General features: G+C 45.0%; 1 protein-coding gene across 1 annotated transcript in view; it reads left to right on the top strand.

The window, feature by feature from the left end:
• Nucleotides 1–20006, top strand: part of LOC121007707 (cytochrome P450 20A1) — an 87211-nt gene that overhangs the window by 10057 nt on the left and 57148 nt on the right. Inside the window, exons 3-4 of the mRNA XM_040439829.1 lie at nucleotides 1439–1605; nucleotides 4144–4289. Coding sequence (XP_040295763.1) covers nucleotides 1439–1605; nucleotides 4144–4289 — 313 coding nt within the window. The remainder of the gene's footprint in view (nucleotides 1–1438; nucleotides 1606–4143; nucleotides 4290–20006) is intronic.

Below are 20006 nucleotides of genomic sequence, written 5' to 3'. Positions count from 1 at the left end.
ACTTTTCACATTATCAGGATTCCTGTGGACACTTTATGAACATGTTGCGCTCCCAGTGAATACACCTACAACATTTTCAGTGACATTCAGTTTCCCAAATTGGGATAGAGCGCTAGAAGATAATACCCCCTCTTCCCAAATAACAGCATATACTTGAAGTTTCTTGGTGTGATATATATTATTGAATTTATCGACACTATTGAGTCATATGAATATAGTGTTGATCATATCTACCACAATATGTGACTGTAATGTTGTATATTATTGCTACATTGTTCTTATAAATTTTATTACTTGTATTTTATGGGGATATAATAAATATTTTCTGCACATGTCAATTTGGTTGCCAAGTGTATGAGTGCTCGCTCATTACTCTATTACTACATTTGCCTTTAAGAGAGGGTGGGGTGATTCCCTCTATATGAGCTTGCAGCACCATACCTTAACTACTTGCTAGTGAGCCACCACAACCTACCACTATTTTTAGTAAGTGGATAATGTCACACTGTGCAGGGACACCTCCCAACTTGTAACACCCGTCTGGAATGCTGGTACTTCAGAACTTCTAGCAAGAATAATAAAGGAATGGCACATCACGGATAAGAAAACTAGATCCACGAGAATTATTACTTGAGGAAGCAAGTAGTAGACAAAACCGACATGTCGGGGGAGGTGACAGGTCCTCTAAGTGCAAAACTGGCACCACCTGAAGAGACCTTAACATATTACACTTTCCCAATGAAGCCGTGTGTAAATGTAATAGGCAGATAAAACCCTACAATACTAATTGATACTACTTAACTGTATTTATATTGTAGACCTTGTGCTGGCAGTCAACACGTGAGCAGTTTATCAGATTTACGTTCTATTTCTGCATTGACCTCTGCTACCAGTGATCAATGTGACAGGTAGAGCTGGACGCTCCCAGCCTAGTTCCAGGGTTGATACTGGATGGGATGCAGTCATGATGGGAACACAAACCATCACCAAAGAAGTTATGGAGATGCCCCAACTCATGATGGTGAACACTACAATCCCTTAAAGGGGTATTCCAAGAGTTTAATATTGATGGTCTATCTTCAGGATACGCTATGACTATAAGATTGGTGTGGATACAACATCCCATACCGCCACTGCTCAAGCCGATTCATCTTGGCTCCAGGGTCGGAACTACACGGCTCTGTCCTGCTGAAGGATCATGTAGCTGCAGCGTTGCTCCTGTTCACTTCAGTGGGAGCAGCATGGGGTTCAAGAGCGTCCCCCACTACACAGTGGATGGAGCTCCGATGTAATTCCTGTGCCGGAGCTACTTTGAAACAGCTGATCGGCGTGGGTGCCAATCAATGCTAAAAGCCTGGATTACCCTTTTCAGTAGTATTACGTTATGAGATAGCATTTTCCTTGCTTCTTCTTTACCAGCCTTTTGTTTCCGTTTTAGGGATGGAAATCTGCAGGACATTGTGAACAAAGGGAGTCTACATGAGTTCCTGGTGAATTTACATGAGAAGTATGGCCCTGTGGCTTCCTTCTGGTTTGGTAGACGGCTTGTAGTGAGTCTTGGTTCATTGGATCTTTTAAGACAACACATTAACCCCAACAAGACATGTGAGTACACAAAACCTTTCATATATTTCATCCATTTAACAGTACCTCCATGCATAGCATAAAAAAATGAGTTGCTGATCTTACTGCAGATCTGTAGCAGAATCCACATCACCTGCTGCCTGAGAAAAGGAAGGAAATCTGCTGTGAAAATCAGCATAAAAAATTGATTTAAATTCCGCACAGCATGTCAATTTCCATGTTGATTTTTTTTCTGCAGTTTGTGGATCGCCGCAAATCCGGACAGAAAAACTCCAACGTATCTACCTTAAAGGAGTTTTCCAGTTTTATGTAAATAATGTGTAGTCACCGTTAAAATGAGTGTTGTGCTTGTTGTCAATGAATGAGAACACTCCTGTTTACATGCAGAGGCAACTTATCCATAAACTAATCCTGCCCTCAGCTGCAAAGATACATTTATTTCAGGTCTAGGCCATGCTATATGAGTTGACTGCAGACTGACTCATTTTAACAAGTTATACTATTACACCGGACTGTGGAATCGGAATCAAAACTAGTTTTGGGAGTCAGTAGAAATGTACTGAATCTGACTCCTGCTTAAAAAATATTATCTGCTATTAATACTGTGTAACTAATTTATTAACTTTCATATAAATATAGAAAAGTTTAGTAATGTTAATCATAAATATATTTTATGTTCTATAAATCTAAGGCCCTTATTTATAAAAAAAAAAAACAGTAATAAGTAGCGTGTTCTAGTGGTGATAGAGAATCAGTTCTCACCTCTTCTGTGTTCTCTCCTGTCCCTTATACTATAACCAGTGATAAGCAGGGTGTTCTAGTGGTGATAGAGAATCAGTTCTTATCTCTAGTGTCCTTATACTATAAACCAGGGATGCTCAACCTCCGGCCCTCCAGCTATTGTAAAACTACAACTCCCACCATGCCCTGCTGTAAGCTGATAGCTAAAGGCTGTCTTGGCATGCTGGGAATTGTAGTTTTGCAACAGCTGGAGGGCCGCAGGTTGAGCTTCCCTGCTATAAACAGTGATAAGTAGGGTGTTCAAGTGGTGATAGATAATCGGTTCTCACCACTCCTGTGTTCTCTCCTGTCCCTTATACTATAAATAGTGATAAGCAGAGTGTTCTAGTGATGATAGAAAATCAGTTCTCACCACTCCTGTATTCTCTCCTGTCCCTTATACTATAAATAGTGATAAGCAGGGTGTTCTAGTGGTGATAGATAATCAGTTTTTCACCTTTTCTGTGTTCTCTCCTGTCTTTTATACTATGTATCTTCATACTGCTTCAAGGCCCTTAGTTACAATGCCTGAAACTGTGCTGCACGTGCTCAGTTAGGTTCCTCCTCTAAAGACCAGACAAGGAAGTTCACTACTGGGCATGACTGCAGTCGTCTCAGAACTACTAGTCAGAACAGGAAGACTGCATTAAAGGGGTTGTCTGGGACTAAGTAACTTTTCACTGGAGCCCGCAGCCTGCCTCTACTATGAAAAGAATCCTACCTGCTTCCCACTGCTCTGGTCCTGTGTGGCAGCTCCCATGTGTCCGTCTTCTGGTCTGCGGCTTGTTTAATTCATCCCTGTCACAGGCATGATCATCTGCTATGCTGCAGCCAATAACTGGCTTCAGCAGTGATGTGTCTCTTGTGGACATGTCACCACTGAAGCTGATGATCACAACCATACCGGAGAGGAAATAAAGAAGCTACGGATCGGAAGATATACACATGGGAGCCAGTGCGCAGGACCGGAGCTATGGGTAGCAGGTAAGTATGAATCTTTCCATAACGGAGGCAGGCTGCGTCACTTTGGAAAAGTGACTTATTCCCAGACAACCCTTTTATGTCAGCACTGAATATATCAGCTACACTTTTTAAATGTTTCTTTTATTCCCAATTAGACTTTAGCATATGATTCTCATTAGGGATGAGCGAATCGACTTCGGATGAAATATCCTAAATCGATTCGCATAAAACTTTGTTAGAATACTGTACGGAGCGAGCGCTCCGTACAGTATTAGTGTATTGGCTCCTATGAGCCGAAGTTATAACTTTGCGAAGTCTCGCGGGACTTTGGGTAATAACTTCAGAATTTAATTTCTATTGTTAAAAACCTTTTACCGAACTCTGTTTCGGTTCCAAGTGGTGTCATAAAATGCGCGAGTCTGAGTCAGAACTTTGGCTTATCGACTCAGCCCTGCAAATAAGAGCCAATCAATTAAAATTTGTCAAAAATATTATTGAAATGTACAAACCTATTGTTAACAATGAGTTTCACGAAAGATGAAAGAAGACCCCAGGAGGAGAACACACATAATCTCATATACTAGCAGTTATTTTACATCGTGCTACACCACTATCCATGTTACTAAAAGATATAATGATAATAAACTAAACAGTCACAATTAGTAAAGAGCTAATCTCATGTCCTCCGACCAGGATGGCGGCAGTCCAGACACACGTTATGGAACTGTCAGAGATTTGTGCAGCTGCTGATGTATTTGGGAATTCACATTTTTGTATACTATACAAATGCAGCCTCTTACTATACTGTTCTTATAGCCGACCCTTTCCAGATGATGCTGAAGTCACTCTTGGGATACCAGTCAGGAGTTATTAGGGATTCAGCTGAAAGTCATATACAGAAGAAGTTGTATGAGAATGGAATCAACAAGTCTTTGCAAAGTAACTTCAGTGTAATATTAAAGGTATGATACACTAATTTCTATTATATATTCTAATGTTTAACCCCTTGGCACTGCAGGCAATTTTCAAATTTTTCACCCTGCCTCCAATTCACCCTGCCTCCAATGATCTATAAGCTTTTCCATCTACATAGCTGTATTTGGGCTTGTCTATGTGCGGGAAGAGTTGTACCTTTTAGGCTAGGTCTACACAACGACATTTGTTGCGTGACAGGGCACAACTACACTGCAACATTTTGTTGCACCAACGTCACGCAACAATTTTTATAATGGCAGTCTATGGTGTCGCACTGCAACATGCGACGCGAGAGTCGCAGAAAAATCCATCTCGAATGGATTTTCTGCGACTGTTGTGCCGCAGTCGCAGCATGTTGCAGTGCGACACCATAGACTGCCATTATAAAAATTGTTGCGCGACATTGGTGCAACAAAATGTTGCGCGACAAATGTCGTCGTGTAGACCTAGCCTTAAAGGGGTTGTCCCATTATAACAAGTGTCTGATCAGCAGAGCTCCAGCCAGTCACTAGATGTTCCTCCATTTGAGTGCTCAGCTATCCACAATCACCCCAGTAGAGTTGAATGGAGTAGCAGTGTGTATGTGAGACCATCGCCTTCATTCTAGTGATCCGGGCAGCCCCAGCATTTGGACCTCTGCCGATCAGACGCTGTGGATTCACTGTGCAGTAAAAGTGACATGTTCATATTCTTCTGCTGGTTAGTACGGCAATAAAAAATGTATATAGTTTTATGTTCTACTACTTTTAAAAACAGAATTCTAAACTTTTGGGGGAAAAAGTTTCTGTGGGTCACCATATTCTACTGCAATACATTTTTTTTTATTTTTCCATTAAAGTAGCTGTGGGAGGGCTTGTTTTTGTGTGGGATAAGCTGTTGTTTTTATTGTTACTATTTGGGGTACATATGACTTTTCTTTGATCACATCTTGTTAAAAAATTTTGGCAGGCCGAGATGACAAAAAATTTAATTCTGGCCTTTGGCTTTTTTTTTTCTGATGTGTTTACCATTCAGGATAAATAACATGATTTTTTTTATAGTTCTGACCTTTCGAAATGAAACTATGCCAATTATGGTAAATCAAATTAAGAGTCAGCGGCTCACCTACTTCAGGCTATTGGGTATAGGTGCTCTATCCTAGGTGTACCCGTCCCCTACATATTATTAAAAAAGCAAATGGAGATAGGAAATGGATGGCACACTAATATCTGATGTCGCATGGCTTCAAGGTTAAAATATTATTTATTTGCACACGTAATTACTAGGGATGAGCGAACCCGAACTGTATAGTTCGGGTTCGTACCGAATTTTGGGGTGTCCGTGACACGGACCCGAACCCGAACATTTTCGTAAAAGTCCGGGTTCGGTGTTCGGCGCTTTTTGAAAGGCTGCAAAGCAGCCAATCAACAAGCGTCATACTACTTGGCCCAAGAGGCCATCACAGCCATGCCTACTATTGGCATGGCTGTGATTGGCCAGTGCACCATGTGACCCAGCCTCTATTTAAGCTGGAGTCGCGTAGCGCCGCACGTCACTCTGCTATGATCAGTATAGGGAGAGGTTGCAGCTGCGACGTTAGGGCGAGATTAGGCAGGTTAACTCCTCCAAAAGACTTCATTCTGTGATCGATCTGCAGCTGTGGATCATTGAAGTGCTATTATTGACTTGCTCACTTTTTTGAGGCTGCCCAGAGCGTTTTTAGATCACTTTTTTTCTGGGGTGATCGGCGGCCATTTTGTGACTTGTGGTGCGCCAGCACGAGCTATCACCAAGTGTATTTAACCATCGATAGTGTGGTTATTTTGTGCTATATCCTACATCAGCTGCAGGCTGAGCCTGTGTCACCGAAGTGCATTTAACCATCAACAGTCTGGTTATTTTTTGGCCATATACTACATCAGCTGCAGGCTGAGCCTGTGTCACCCAAGTGCATTTAACCATCAACAGTGTGGTTATTTTTTGGCCATATATTACATCAGGGGCAAGTTGAGCCTGTCACCCAGCGCCTAAAAAATAGACCTGACATTTCTATTCAACCAAATCTGCACAGTTTTAGCTGGTCAAGTTATTTGTAGTGACCGTAAAAGCAGACTTTTTGTTCTGGGTTGAAAAAGCATTCCCAAATTTGCCATTCTGAAAATAACTAGTTTGTGGTATTTGAGGCCTACTTGAAATCTATCGCAAAAAGAAAATCTTACATTGAAGGTATTGATAGTGTCATTCAGAAAAACCTAAGACACACGCTAGCGTGCTGGTAGAAGTGTTATTCTGTGATTAAACCTATAACTGTCACACAGCGCAAAAAAAAACAGGTCTCACATCTCTATTCAACCAAATCTGCACAGTTTTAGCTGGTCAAGTTATTTGTAGTGACCGTAAAAGCAGACTTTTTGTTCTGGGTTGAAAAAGCATTCCCAAATTTGCCATTCTCAAAATTGTGGTGAACGGGAACAATGAGGAAAACATCTAATAAGGGACGCGGACGTGGACATGGTCGTGGTGGTGTTAGTGGACCCTATGGTGCTGGGAGAGGACGTGGCCGTTCTGCCACAGCCACACGTCCTAGTGAACCAACTACCTCAGGTCCCAGTAGCCAGCAGAATTTACAGCGATATTTGGTGGGGCCCAATGCCGTTCTAAGGATGGTAAGGCCTGAGCAGGTACAGGCATTAGTCAATTGGGTGGCCGACAGTGGATCCAGCACATTCACATTATCTCCCACCCAGTCTTCTGCAGAAAGCGCACAGATGGCGCATGAAAACCAAGCCCATCGGTCTGTCACATCACCCCCATGCATATCAGGGAAACTGTCTGAGCCTCAAGTTATGCAGCAGTCTCTTATGCTGTTTGAAGACTCTGCTGCCAGGGTTTCCCAAGGGCATCCACCTAGCCCTTCCCCAGGGGTGGAAGAGATAGAATGCACTAACGCACAACCACTTATTTTTCCTGATGATGAGGACATGGGAATACCACCTCAGCACGTCTCTGATGATGACGAAACACAGGTGCCAACTGCTGCGTCTTTCTGCAGTGTGCAGACTGAACAGGAGGTCAGGGATCAAGACTGGGTGGAAGACGATGCAGGGGGCGATTAGGTCCTAGACCCCACATGGAATGAAGGTCGTGCCACTGACTTTCACAGTTCGGAGGAAGAGGCAGTGGTGAGACCGAGCCAACAGCGTAGCAAAAGAGGGAGCAGTGGGCAAAATCAGAACACCCGCCGCCAAAAGACTCCGCCTGCTACTGACCGCCGCCATCTGGGACCGAGCACCCCAAAGGCAGCTTCAAGGAGTTCCCTGGCATGGCACTTCTTCAAACAATGTGCTGACGACAAGACCCGAGTGGTTTGCACGCTGTGCCATCAGAGCCTGAAGCGAGGCATTAACGTTCTGAACCTTAGCACAACCTGCATGACCAGGCACCTGCATGCAAAGCATGAACTTAAAAACAAGGAAGTCACTCAGGCTCCCCCTGCTACCTCTTCTGCTGCTGCCGCCTCGGCCTCTTCTGCTGCTGCTGCCTCGGCCTCTTCCTCCGCCTCTGGAGGAACGTTGGCACCTGCCGCCCAGCAAACATGGGATGTACCACCAACACCACCACCTGCGTCACCAAGCATCTCAACCATGTCACACGGCAGCGTTCAGCTCTCCATCTCACAAACATTTGAGAGAAAGCGTAAATTCTCACCTAGCCACCCTCGATCCCTGGCCCTGAATGCCAGCATTTCTAAACTACTGGCCTATGAAATGCTGTCATTTAGGCTGGTGGACACACACAGCTTCAAACAGCTCATGTCACTTGCTGTCCCACAGTATGTTGTTCCCAGCCGCTACTTCTCCAAGAGAGCCGTGCCTTCCCTGCACAAACAAGTGTCCGATAAAATCAAGTGTGCACTGCTCAACGCCATCTGTGGCAAGGTCCACCTAACCACAGATACGTGGACCAGTAAGCACGGCCAGGGACTCTATATCTCCCTAACTGCACACTGGGTAAATGTAGTGGCGGCTGGGCCCCAGGCAGAGAGCTATTTGGCGCACGTCCTTCCACCGCCAAGGATCGCAGGGCAACATTCTTTGCCTCCTGTCTCCTACTCAGCTTCCTCCTCCTCTTCTTCCACCTGCTCATCCAGTCAGCCACCCACCTTCACCACCAACTTCAGCACAGCCCGGGGTAAACGTCAGCAGGCCATTCTGAAACTCATATGTTTGGGGGACAGGCCCCACACCGCACAGGAGTTGTGGCGGGGTATAGAACAACAGACCGACGAGTGGTTGCTGCCGGTGAGCCTCAAGCCCGGCCTGGTGGTGTGCGATAATGGGCGAAATCTCATTGCAGCTCTGGGACTAGCCGGTTTGACGCACATCCCTTGCCTGGCGCATGTGCTGAATTTGGTGGTGCAGAAGTTCATTCGCAACTACCCCGACATGTCAGAGCTGCTGCATAAAGTGCGGGCCGTCTGTTCGCGCTTCCGGCGTTCACACCCTGCCGCTGCTCGCCTGTCTGCGCTACAGCGTAACTTCGGCCTTCCCGCTCACCGCCTCATATGCGACGTGCCCACCAGGTGGAACTCCACCTTGCATATGCTGGACAGACTGTGCGAGCAGCAGCAGGACATAGTGGAGTTTCAGCTGCAGCACGCACGGGTCAGTCGCACTGCGGATCAGACCCACTTCACCACCAATGACTGGGCCTCCATGCGAGACCTGTGTGCCCTGTTGCGCTGTTTCGAGTACTCCACCAACATGGCCAGTGGCGATGACGCCGTTATCAGCGTTACAATACCACTTCTATGTCTCCTTGAGAAAACACTTAGGGCGATGATGGAAGAGGAGGTGGCCGAGGAGGAAGAGGGGTCATTTTTAGCACTTTCAGGCCAGTCTCTTCGAAGTGACTCAGAGGGAGGTTTTTTGCAACACCAGAGGCCAGGTACAAATGTGGCCAGACAGGGCCCACTACTGGAGGAGGACGAGGATGAGGAGGAGGTGGAGGAGGATGAGGATGAAGCATGTTCACAGCGGGGTGGCACCCAAAGCAGCTCGGGCCCATCACTGGTGCGTGGCTGGGGGGAAACACAGGACGATGACGATACGCCTCCCACAGAGGACAGCTTGTCTTTGCCTCTGGGCAGCCTGGCACACATGAGCGACTACATGCTGCAGTGCCTGCGCAACGACAGCAGAGTTGCCCACATTTTAACGTGTGCGGACTACTGGGTTGCCACCCTGCTGGATCTTCGGTACAAAGACAATGTGCCCACCTTACTTCCTACACTGGAGCGTGATAGGAAGATGCGCTAGTACAAGCGCACGTTGGTAGACGCGCTACTGAGAGCATTCCCAAATGTCACAGGGGAACCAGTGGAAGCCCAAGGCGAAGGCAGAGGAGGAGCAAGAGGTCGCCAACGCAGCTGTGTCACGCCCAGCTCCTCTGAGGGCAGGGTTAGCATGGCAGAGATGTGGAAAAGTTTTGTCACCACGCCACAGCTAACTGCACCACCACCTGATACGGAACGTCTTAGCAGGAGGCAACATTTCACTAACATGGTGGAACAGTACCTGTGCACACCCCTCCACGTACTGACTGATGGTTCGGCCCCATTCAACTTCTGGGTCTCCAAATTGTCCACGTGGCCAGAGCTAGCCTGTTATGCCTTGGAGGTGCTGGCCTGCCCGGCGGCCAGCGTTTTGTCTGAACGTGTATTCAGTACGGCAGGGGGCGTCATTACAGACAAACGCAGCCGCCTGTCTACAGCCAATGTGGACAAGCTGACGTTCATAAAAATGAACCAGGCATGGATCCCACAGGACCTGTCCATCCCTTGTGCAGATTAGATATTAACTACCTCCCCTTAACAATATATTATTCTACTCCAGGGCACTTCCTCATTCAATACTATTTTTAATTTCATTTTACCATTATATTGCGGGGCAACCCAAAGTTGAATGAACCTCTCCTCTGTCTGGGTGCCGGGTCCTAAATGTGTGACAGTGGCCTGTTCCAGTGGTGGGTGACGTGAAGCCTGATTCTCTGCTATGACATGAAGACAGATTCTGCGCTGACATAAGGCCAGATTCTCTGTTACGGGACCGCTCTCCTCTGTCTGGGTGCCTGGACCTAAATGTGTGACAGTGGCCTGTTCCAGTGGTGGGTGACGTGAAGCCTGATTCTCTGCTATGACATGAAGACAGATTCTGCGCTGACATAAGGCCAGATTCTCTGTTACGGGACCTCTCTCCTCTGCCTGGGTGACTGGGCCTAAATGTGTGACAGTGGCCTGTTCCAGTGGTGGGTGACGTGAAGCCTGATTCTCTGCTATGACATGAAGACAGATTCTGCGCTGACATAAGGCCAGATTCTCTGTTACGGGACCGCTCTCCTCTGTCTGGGTGCCGGGGCCTAAATGTGTGACAGTGGCCTGTTCCAGTGGTGGGTGACGTGAAGCCAGATTCTCTGCTATGGCATGAAGAGACTGATTCTCTGCTGACGTGAAGCCAGATTCTTTGCTATGGCATGAAGAGACTGATTCTCTGCTGATGTGAAGCCAGATTCTCTGCTATGGGACCTCTGTCCAATTGATATTGGTTCATTTTTATTTTTTTTATTTTAATTCATTTCCCTATCCACATTTGTTTGCAGGGGATTTACCTACATGTTGCTGCCTTTTGCAGCCCTCTAGCTCTTTCCTGGGCTGTTTTACAGCCTTTTTAGTGCCCAAAAGTTCGGGTCCCCATTGACTTCAATGGGGTTCGGGTTCGGGACGAAGTTCGGATCGGGTTCGGATCCCGAACCCGAACATTTCCGGGAAGTTCGGCTGAACTTCTCGAACCCGAACATCCAGGTGTTCGCTCAACTCTAGTAATTACATAAATGTTCACAGGTATATGTTAAAACCAGAAGATAGGGTGAGTGCTAGTGTCAATAACAATAGGATATCTGTGCCACAATAGGGAATGTGGATCTGTTATAAATCCTCGTGATAGAACCACGGAATTTGGTAATAGTAATGGTATTGACAGTAGTAGTCTCAGTGCTCCCTGTATTAGTTCAACAGGGAGTAGTGATTTTCATAGGTGGTAATTATAACAACCGTCTCTAGGTGGCAGCAATGGAACAGTAACAATAGTGGTTCGATATACTCAGAATTTATTAAGATATATATGATATAGATCCAAAAAACTATAGAAATCAGAATAGAAAAAATAAGAAATAAAATAGATAGTAAATGAAATAGAAGTTGTTAAAAAAAATTGAAAAATAGTAGGTCAGAAGTCTCTCTTCATATATTTAATCCTCAGAGCTTAACCACTTCAGCCCCCAGTGCTTAAACACCCTGAAAGACCAGGCCACTTTTTACACTTCTGACCTACACTACTTTCACCGTTTATTGCTCGGTCATGCAACTTACCACCCAAATGAATTTTACCTCCTTTTCTTCTCACTAATAGAGCTTTCATTTGGTGGTATTTCATTGCTGCTGACATTTTTACTTTTTTTGTTATTAATCGAAATTTAACGATTTTTTTGCAAAAAAATGACATTTTTCACTTTCAGTTGTAAAATTTTGCAAAAAAAACGAGATCCATATAGAAATTTTGCTCTAAATTTATAGTTCTACATGTCTTTGATAAAAAAAAAATGTTTGGGTAAAAAAAAAATGGTTTGGGTAAAAGTTATAGCGTTTACAAACTATGGTACAAAAATGTGAATTTCCGCTTTTTGAAGCAGCTCTGACTTTCTGAGCACCTGTCATGTTTCCTGAGGTTCTACAATGCCCAGACAGTACAAACACCCCACAAATGACCCCATTTCGGAAAGTACACACCCTAAGGTATTCGCTGATGGGCATAGTGAGTTCATCGAACTTTTTATTTTTTGTCACAAGTTAGCGGAAAATGATGATTTTTTTTTTTTTTTTTCTTACAAAGTCTCATATTCCACTAACTTGTGACAAAAAATAAAAACTTCTATGAACTCACTATGCCCATCACGAAATACCTTGGGGTCTCTTCTTTCCAAAATGGGGTCACTTGTGGGGTAGTTATACTGCCCTGGCATTCTAGGGGCCCAAATGTGTGGTAAGGAGTTTGAAATCAAATTCTGAAAAAAATGACCTGTCAAATCCGAAAGGTGCTCTTTGGAATATGGGCCCCTTTGCCCACCTAGGCTGCAAAAAAGTGTCACACATCTGGTATCTCCGTACTCAGGAGAAGGTGGGGAATGTGTTTTGGGGTGTCATTTTATATATACCCATGCTGGGTGAGAGAAATATCTTGGCAAAAGACAACTTTTCCCATTTTTTTATACAAAGTTGGCATTTGACCAAGATATTTATCTCACCCAGCATGGGTATATATAAAATTACACCCCAAAACACATTCCCCACCTTCTCCTGAGTACGGAGATACCAGATGTGTGACACTTTTTTGCAGCCTAGGTGGGCAAAGGGGCCCATATTCCAAAGAGCACCTTTCGGATTTGACAGGTCATTTTTTTCAGAATTTGATTTCAAACTCCTTACCACATATTTGGGCCCCTAGAATGCCAGGGCAGTATAACTACCCCACAAGTGACCCCATTTTGGAAAGAAGACACCCCAAGGTATTCCGTGAGCGGCATGGCGAGTTCCTAGAATTTTTTTATTTTTTGTCACAAGTTAGTGGAAAATGATTTTTTTTTTTTTTTTTTTTTTTTTTTTTTCATACAAAGTCTCATATTCCACTAACTTGTGACAAAAAATAAAAACTTCCATGAACTCACTATGCCCATCAGCGAATACCTTGGGGTCTCTTCTTTCCAAAATGGGGTCACTTGTGGGGTAGTTATACTGCCCTGGCATTCTAGGGGCCCAAATGTGTGGTAAGGAGTTTGAAATCAAATTCAGTAAAAAATGACCTATGAAATCCAAAAGGTGCTCTTTGGAATGTGGGCCCCTTTGCCCACCTAGGCTGCAAAAAAGTGTCACACATCTGGTATCCCCGTACTCAGGAGAAGTTGAGGAATGTGTTTTGGGGTGTCTTTTTACATATACCCATGCTGGGTGAGATAAATATCTTGGTCAAATGCCAACTTTGTATAAAAAATTGGGAAAAGTTGTCTTTTGCCAAGATATTTCTCTCACCCAGCATGGGTATATGTAAAATGACACCCCAAAACACATTCCCCACCTTCTCCTGAGTACGGAGATACCAGATGTGTGACACTTTTTTGCAGCCTAGGTGGGCAAAGGGGCCCATATTCCAAAGAGCACCTTTCGGATTTGACAGGTCATTTTTTTCAGAATTTGATTTCAAACTCCTTACCACACATTTGGGCCCCTAGAATGCCAGGGCAGTATAACTACCCCACAAGTGACCCCATTTTGGAAAGAAGAGACCCCAAGGTATTCGCTGATGGGCATAGTGAGTTCATGGAAATTTTTATTTTTTGTCACAAGTTAGTGGAATATGAGACTTTGTATGAAAAAAAAAAAAAAAAAAAATCATAATTTTCCACTAACTTGTGACAAAAAATAAAAAATTCTAGGAACTTGCCATGCCCCTCACGGAATACCTTGGGGTGTCTTCTTTCCAAAATGGGGTCACTTGTGGGGTAGTTATACTGCCCTGGCATTTTCCAGGGGCCCTAATGTCTGGTAAGTAGGTAAATGACCTGTGAAATCCGAAAGGTGCTCTTTGGAATGTGGGCCCCTTTGCCCACCTAGGCTGCAAAAAAGTGTCACACATCTGGTATCTCCGTACTCAGGAGAAGGTGGGGAATGTGTTTTGGGGTGTCATTTTACATATACCCATGCTGGGTGAGAGAAATATCTTGGCAAAAGACAACTTTTCCCATTTTTTTATACAAAGTTGGCATTTGACCAAGATATTTATCTCACCCAGCATGGGTATATGTAAAATGACACCCCAAAACATATTCCCCAACTTCTGCTGAATACGGAGATACCACATGTGTGACACTTTTTTGCAGCCTAGGTGGGCAAAGGTGCCCAAATTCCTTTTAGGAGGGCATTTTTAGACATTTGGATACCAGACTTCTTCTCACGCTTTGGGGCCCCTAAAATGCCAGGGCAGTATAAATACCCCACATGTGACCCCATTTTGGAAAGAAGACACCCCAAGGTATTCAATGAGGGGCATGGCGAGTTCATTGAAAAAAAAAATTTTGGCACAAGTTAGCGGAAATAGATTTTTTTGATTTTGTTCTCACAAAGTCTCCCTTTCCGCTAACTTGGGACAAAAATTTCAATCTTTCATGGACTCAATATGCCCCTCAGCGAATACCTTGGGGTGTCTTCTTTCCAAAATGGTGTTATTTGTGGGGTGTTTGTACTGCCCTGGCATTTGAGGGTCTCCGCAATCATTACATGTATGCCCAGCATTAGGAGTTTCTGCTATTCTCCTTATATTGAGCATACGGGTAATGAGATTTTTTTTTTCCGTTCAGCCTCTGGGCTGAAAGAAAAAAATGAACGGCACAGATTTCTTCATTCGCATCGATCAATGTGGATGAAAAAATCTCTGCCAAAAAAAGAAAAAGGAGGGGAAAGGCGTCTGCCAGGACATAGGAGCTCCGCCCAACATCCATACCCACTTCAGCTCGTATGCCCTGGCAAACCAGATTTCTCCATTCACATCAATCGATGTGGATGAATAAATCATTGCCGGGATTTTTTTTTTTATATATACAAAGTGTTTGCCAAAGTATATGAACACCGCCACCTCCTCAGCTCATATGCCTCGGCAAACGTATCTTTTACTGCAGAGGAGAAATCTCGTCTTGCAGCGCCGCATACACCGACTTGCGTGTAATCTGACAGCAGCGCAATGCTTCTGTCCGAATGCACATCAGTGCTGCAGCTAGTCGATCGGTTGGTCCACCTGAAAGGTAAAAAAAACAAAACAAAAAAGAAAAAACCAGGCCGCAAAGCAATAACTTTATTAACTGTTGAACAGAACATAGAAACTTTTTTTAAACTTTTTTACTTACCGGTATTTTTTTTTTTTGTTTAGTTTTTTTTACCTTTTATAGAACAAACCTCTCCTTCCCCATGGGACAATGTGCAAAGCGCAAATCGCCCAAAGATGTGGCGAAGTACGTTATGCACTTTATCCCAAGTGAAAGGAGAGGTTTGCAGCAGCTGTGAGTGAATGGGCCCTAATAGCCCTGTGTGCCTGTCCTGGTGAGATGTGATCCCTATGCTAGGTGTACCTGTGTGTGGTACTTCCGGAAACACTCTCCATAGCATAGGGCAGGGTGGTCAGCACAGTCAGGACAGAAATAGCGGGTGTCACGCCTTATTCCACTCCTGCTACAGACACAACATCTTTTTCGGGGTGACGGTTGGGTTGAGGTACCAGGAACGACACTGGGGAAATGTCGCTCGTGTAGACGGCTAACTACACTGGTGGATGGGGCCACGGAACCTCCTGGGTAAAGGAGGTTCTCGATGATCTCTTCCTGGAATTTGAGGAAGGATCCTGTTCTCCCAGCCTTACTGTAGAGAACAAAACTATTGTAGAGCGCCAATTGAATTAAATATACAGACACCTTCTTATACCAGCGTCTGGTTCTGCGGGAAACTAAATACGGAGACAACATCTGGTCATTGAAGTCCACCCCTCCCATGAGCAAATTATAGTCGTGGACTAAGAGGGGCTTTTCAATGACACGGGTTGCTCGCTCAATTTGGATTGTCGTGTCTGCGTGAATGGAGGAGAGCATGTAAACGTCACGCTTGTCTCTCCATTTCACCGCGAGCAGTTCTTCGTTACACAAGGCAGCCCTCTGCCCCCTTGCAAGACGGGTGGTTACAAGCCGTTGGGGGAAGCCCACGCGACTAGTTCGCGCGGTGCCACAGGCGCAAATCCGTTCTAGAAACAAATGCCTAAAGAGGGCCACACTTGTGTAGAAATTGTCCACATAAAGATGGTACCCCTTGCCGAATAAGGGTGACACCAAGTCCCAGACTGTCTTCCCACTGCTCCCCAGGTAGTCAGGGCAACCGACCGGCTCCAGGGTCTGATCTTTTCCCTCATAGATCCGAAATTTGTGGGTATAGCCTGTGGCCCTTTCACAGAGCTTATACAATTTGACCCCATACCGGGCACGCTTGCTTGGGATGTATTGTTTGAAGCCAAGGCGCCCGGTAAAATGTATTAGGGACTCGTCTACGCAGATGTTTTGCTCAGGGGTATACAAATCTGCAAATTTCAGGTTGAAATGGTCTACGAGGGGCCGAATTTTGTGGAGCCGGTCAAAAGCAGGGTGGCCTCTGGGACGGGAGGTGGTATTGTCGCTAAAATGCAGAAAACGTAGGATGGTCTCAAATCGTGTCCTGGACATAGCAGCAGAGAACATGGGCATGTGATGAATTGGGTGCGTTGACCAATATGACCGCAATTCATGCTTTTTTGTCAGGCCCATGTTGAGGAGAAGGCCCAAAAAAATTTTAAGTTCGGAAACTTGGACTGGTTTCCACCGGAAAGGCTGGGCATAATAGCTTCCCGGGTTAGCGGTTATAAATTGTGTGGCATACTGGTTGGTCTCTGCCACGACTAAGTCCAAGAGCTCCGCAGTCAAGAACAGCTCAAAAAATCCCAGGGCCGAACCGATTTGAGCCGTCTCAACCCGAACTCCAGACTGGGCGGTGAAAGGGGGAACTACTGGTGCGGCTGAAGTTGGTGACTGCCAATCAGGATTTGCCAGCACCTCAGGGACTCTAGGGGCTCTACGGGCCTGTCTTTGCGGTGGCTGCGACGGGGTAACTATTGCACGTGCCACCGTACCAGCTTCAACTGCCCTTCTGGTGCTCGCTACTTCACCATGTTGTACGGCAGTGCTGGTACTAGGTCCAGGAAGGGCTGCGCTGCTGGTGTATGCCTCACCACGTGATCCGGCAGCGACAGCCCCACTCTGCTGCTCTTGAAGCGGATCCTGCGTAACCTGTGGTCTAGCGACATGGGGCCGGGTACGCCTGGTGCTGCCAGGGACCTCCACCTCCTCGTCCGAACTTTGGGTCAGAGAGCCACTGCTTTCCACAGGTTCATATTCTGACCCGCTAGATTCGTCAGATGAGGGTTCCCACTCCTCATCCGACTGGGTCAGAATCCTGTAGGCCTCTTCAGAAGAATACCCCCTGTTTGACATTTTGGACTACTAAATTTAGGGGTATTCCCTGAGACTACCCAAGAAAAAAAGCAAACCTGTCTTACAAAGGGGAGGCTAGCGAAGTACCGGAGGCTGCTGCGGTTGATAAAAAATATCAAAACTGATATTTTTATCGCCGCAGTGCGTGTAAAATGAATGTGCAGTAATCAAAAAATATATATTTTTTTGTCACTGCGGTGGGGCGGGCGTGGGTGAACGCACGTGTGGGCGACCGATCAGGCCTGATCGGGCAAACACTGCGTTTTGGGTGGAGGGCGAGCTAAGGTGACACTAATACTATTATAGATCTGACCGTGATCAGTTTTGATCACTTACAGATACTATAAAAGTACAAATGCTGATTAGCGATACGCTAAACAGCGAATAAAAGTGACTGCGGTGCGGTGGGCGCTAACTGACGCTAACTACCTAACCAAGGGGCCTAAACTATCCCTAAAACCTAACAGCCAATACCAGTGAAAAAAAAAAAGTGACAGTTTACACTGATCACTTTTTTTCCTTTCACTAGTGATTGACAGGGGCGATCAAAGGGGTGATCAAAGGGTTAATTGGGGTGCAGGTGGGTGATCTGGGGCTAAGGTGTAGTGTTGGTGCTACTCACAGTTCAGTCTGCTCCTGTGCTGGATCCAACCGACGAAAAGGACCAGCACAGGAGCAGACAAGCCATATAACAGATCATATTTACTAATATGATCTGTTATATGACTTTGGATTGGATTTTTTGAAAATCGCCAGCCTGCCAGCCAATGATCGTTGCTGGCAGGCTGGTGACGAAATACTTCTTTTAATTTTGCCGGCCCGCGATGCGCGGGCCGGCTTTGAGCGAAAGCTCGCGTCTCGCGAGATGACGCGTATATGCGTGACTCTGCGCAGCGCTGCCACCTCCGGAACGCAATCCTGCGTTAGGCGGTCCGGAGGTGGTTAAAATCCATGTGTAAAAAGAGTCTAATGTGCAAAAATATTTGGGTGGATGTATGTATAATATAAATATATATATATATATATATATATATATATATATATATATATATATATATATATATATATATATACATACAGTCATGTGAAAAAATTAGGACACCCTTTGAAAGCATGTGGTTTTTTGTAACATTTTTAATAAATGGTTATTTCATCTCCGTTTCAACAATACAGAGAGATTAAAGTAATCCAACTAAACAAAGAAAACTGAAGAAAAGTCTTTTCAAGATCTTCTGTAAATGTCATTCTACAAAAATGCCTATTCTAACTGAGGAAAAAGATAGGACACCCTCACATGTATTCCCTCTTAAATTGGCTCAGATCTCACACAGGTATATCACACCAGGTGCACATAATTAGTAGATCGTTACTCTGCATGTTGAATGAGGCTTGCCCTATTTAAACCTCAGACATTTAGTTTGGTGTGCTCCTGACTGTTGAAGTGAGAGTGAGCACCATGGTGAGAGCAAAAGAGCTGTCAGAGGACTTCAGAAAAAAGATTGTAGCAGCCTATGAGTCTGGGAAGGGATTTAAAAAGATCTCAAAAGATTTTGAAATCAGCCATTCCACTGTCCGGAAGATAGTCTACAAGTGGAGGGCTTTCAAAACAACTGCCAACATGCCCAGGACTGGTCGCCCCAGCAAGTTCACCCCAAGAGCAGACCGCAAGATGCTAAAAGAGGTATCCAAAAACCCTAAAGTGTCATCTCGAGAACTACAGCAGGCTCTGGCTACTGTTGATGTAGAAGTACATGCCTCTACAATCAGAAAGAGACTGTACAAGTTTAATTTGCATGGGAGGTGTGCAAGGAGGAAACCTTTGCTTTCCAAGAGAAACATCGAGGCCAGACTGACATTTGCCAGCGATAAAGTTGACAAAGACCAGGACTTCTGGAATAATGTTCTTTGGACAGATGAGTCCAAAATTGAATTATTTGGACACAACAGCAGAGGACATGTTTGGCGTAAACCAAACACAGCATTCCAAGAAAAGAACCTCATACCAACTGTGAAGCATGGAGGTGGAAGTGTCATGGTTTGGGGCTGCTTTGCTGCAGCAGGACCTGGTCAGCTCACCATCATAGAATCCACGATGAATTCTACTGTGTATCAGAAGGTGCTTGAAGAACATGTGAGACCATCAGTTAGAAAATTAAAGCTGAAGCGGAACTGGACCATGCAACATGACAATGACCCAAAACATACTAGTAAATCAACCAAAGATTGGCTGAAAAAGAAGAAATGGAGAGTCCTGGAATGGCCAAGTCAAAGTCCAGATTTGAATCCCATTGAGATGCTGTGGGGTGACTTGAAAAGGGCTGTACGTGCAAGAAACCCCTCAAACATCTCACAGCTGAAAAAGTTCTGCATTGAGGAGTGGGGTAAAATTTCCTCAGACCGATGTCGAAGACTGGTAGATGGCTACAAGAACCGTCTCACTGCAGTTATTTCAGCCAAAGGAGGTAACACTCGCTATTAGGGGCAAGGGTGTCCTATCTTTTTCCTCAGTTAGAATAGGCATTTTTGTAGAATGACATTTACAGAAGATCTTGAAAAGA

The sequence above is a fragment of the Bufo bufo genome, chromosome 7, assembly GCF_905171765.1.
Source record: "Bufo bufo chromosome 7, aBufBuf1.1, whole genome shotgun sequence".
Lineage (NCBI taxonomy): Eukaryota > Metazoa > Chordata > Amphibia > Anura > Bufonidae > Bufo > Bufo bufo.
The sequence above is the reverse complement of the archived record's forward strand: the minus strand, read 5'-3'. Positions and strand labels throughout refer to the sequence as shown.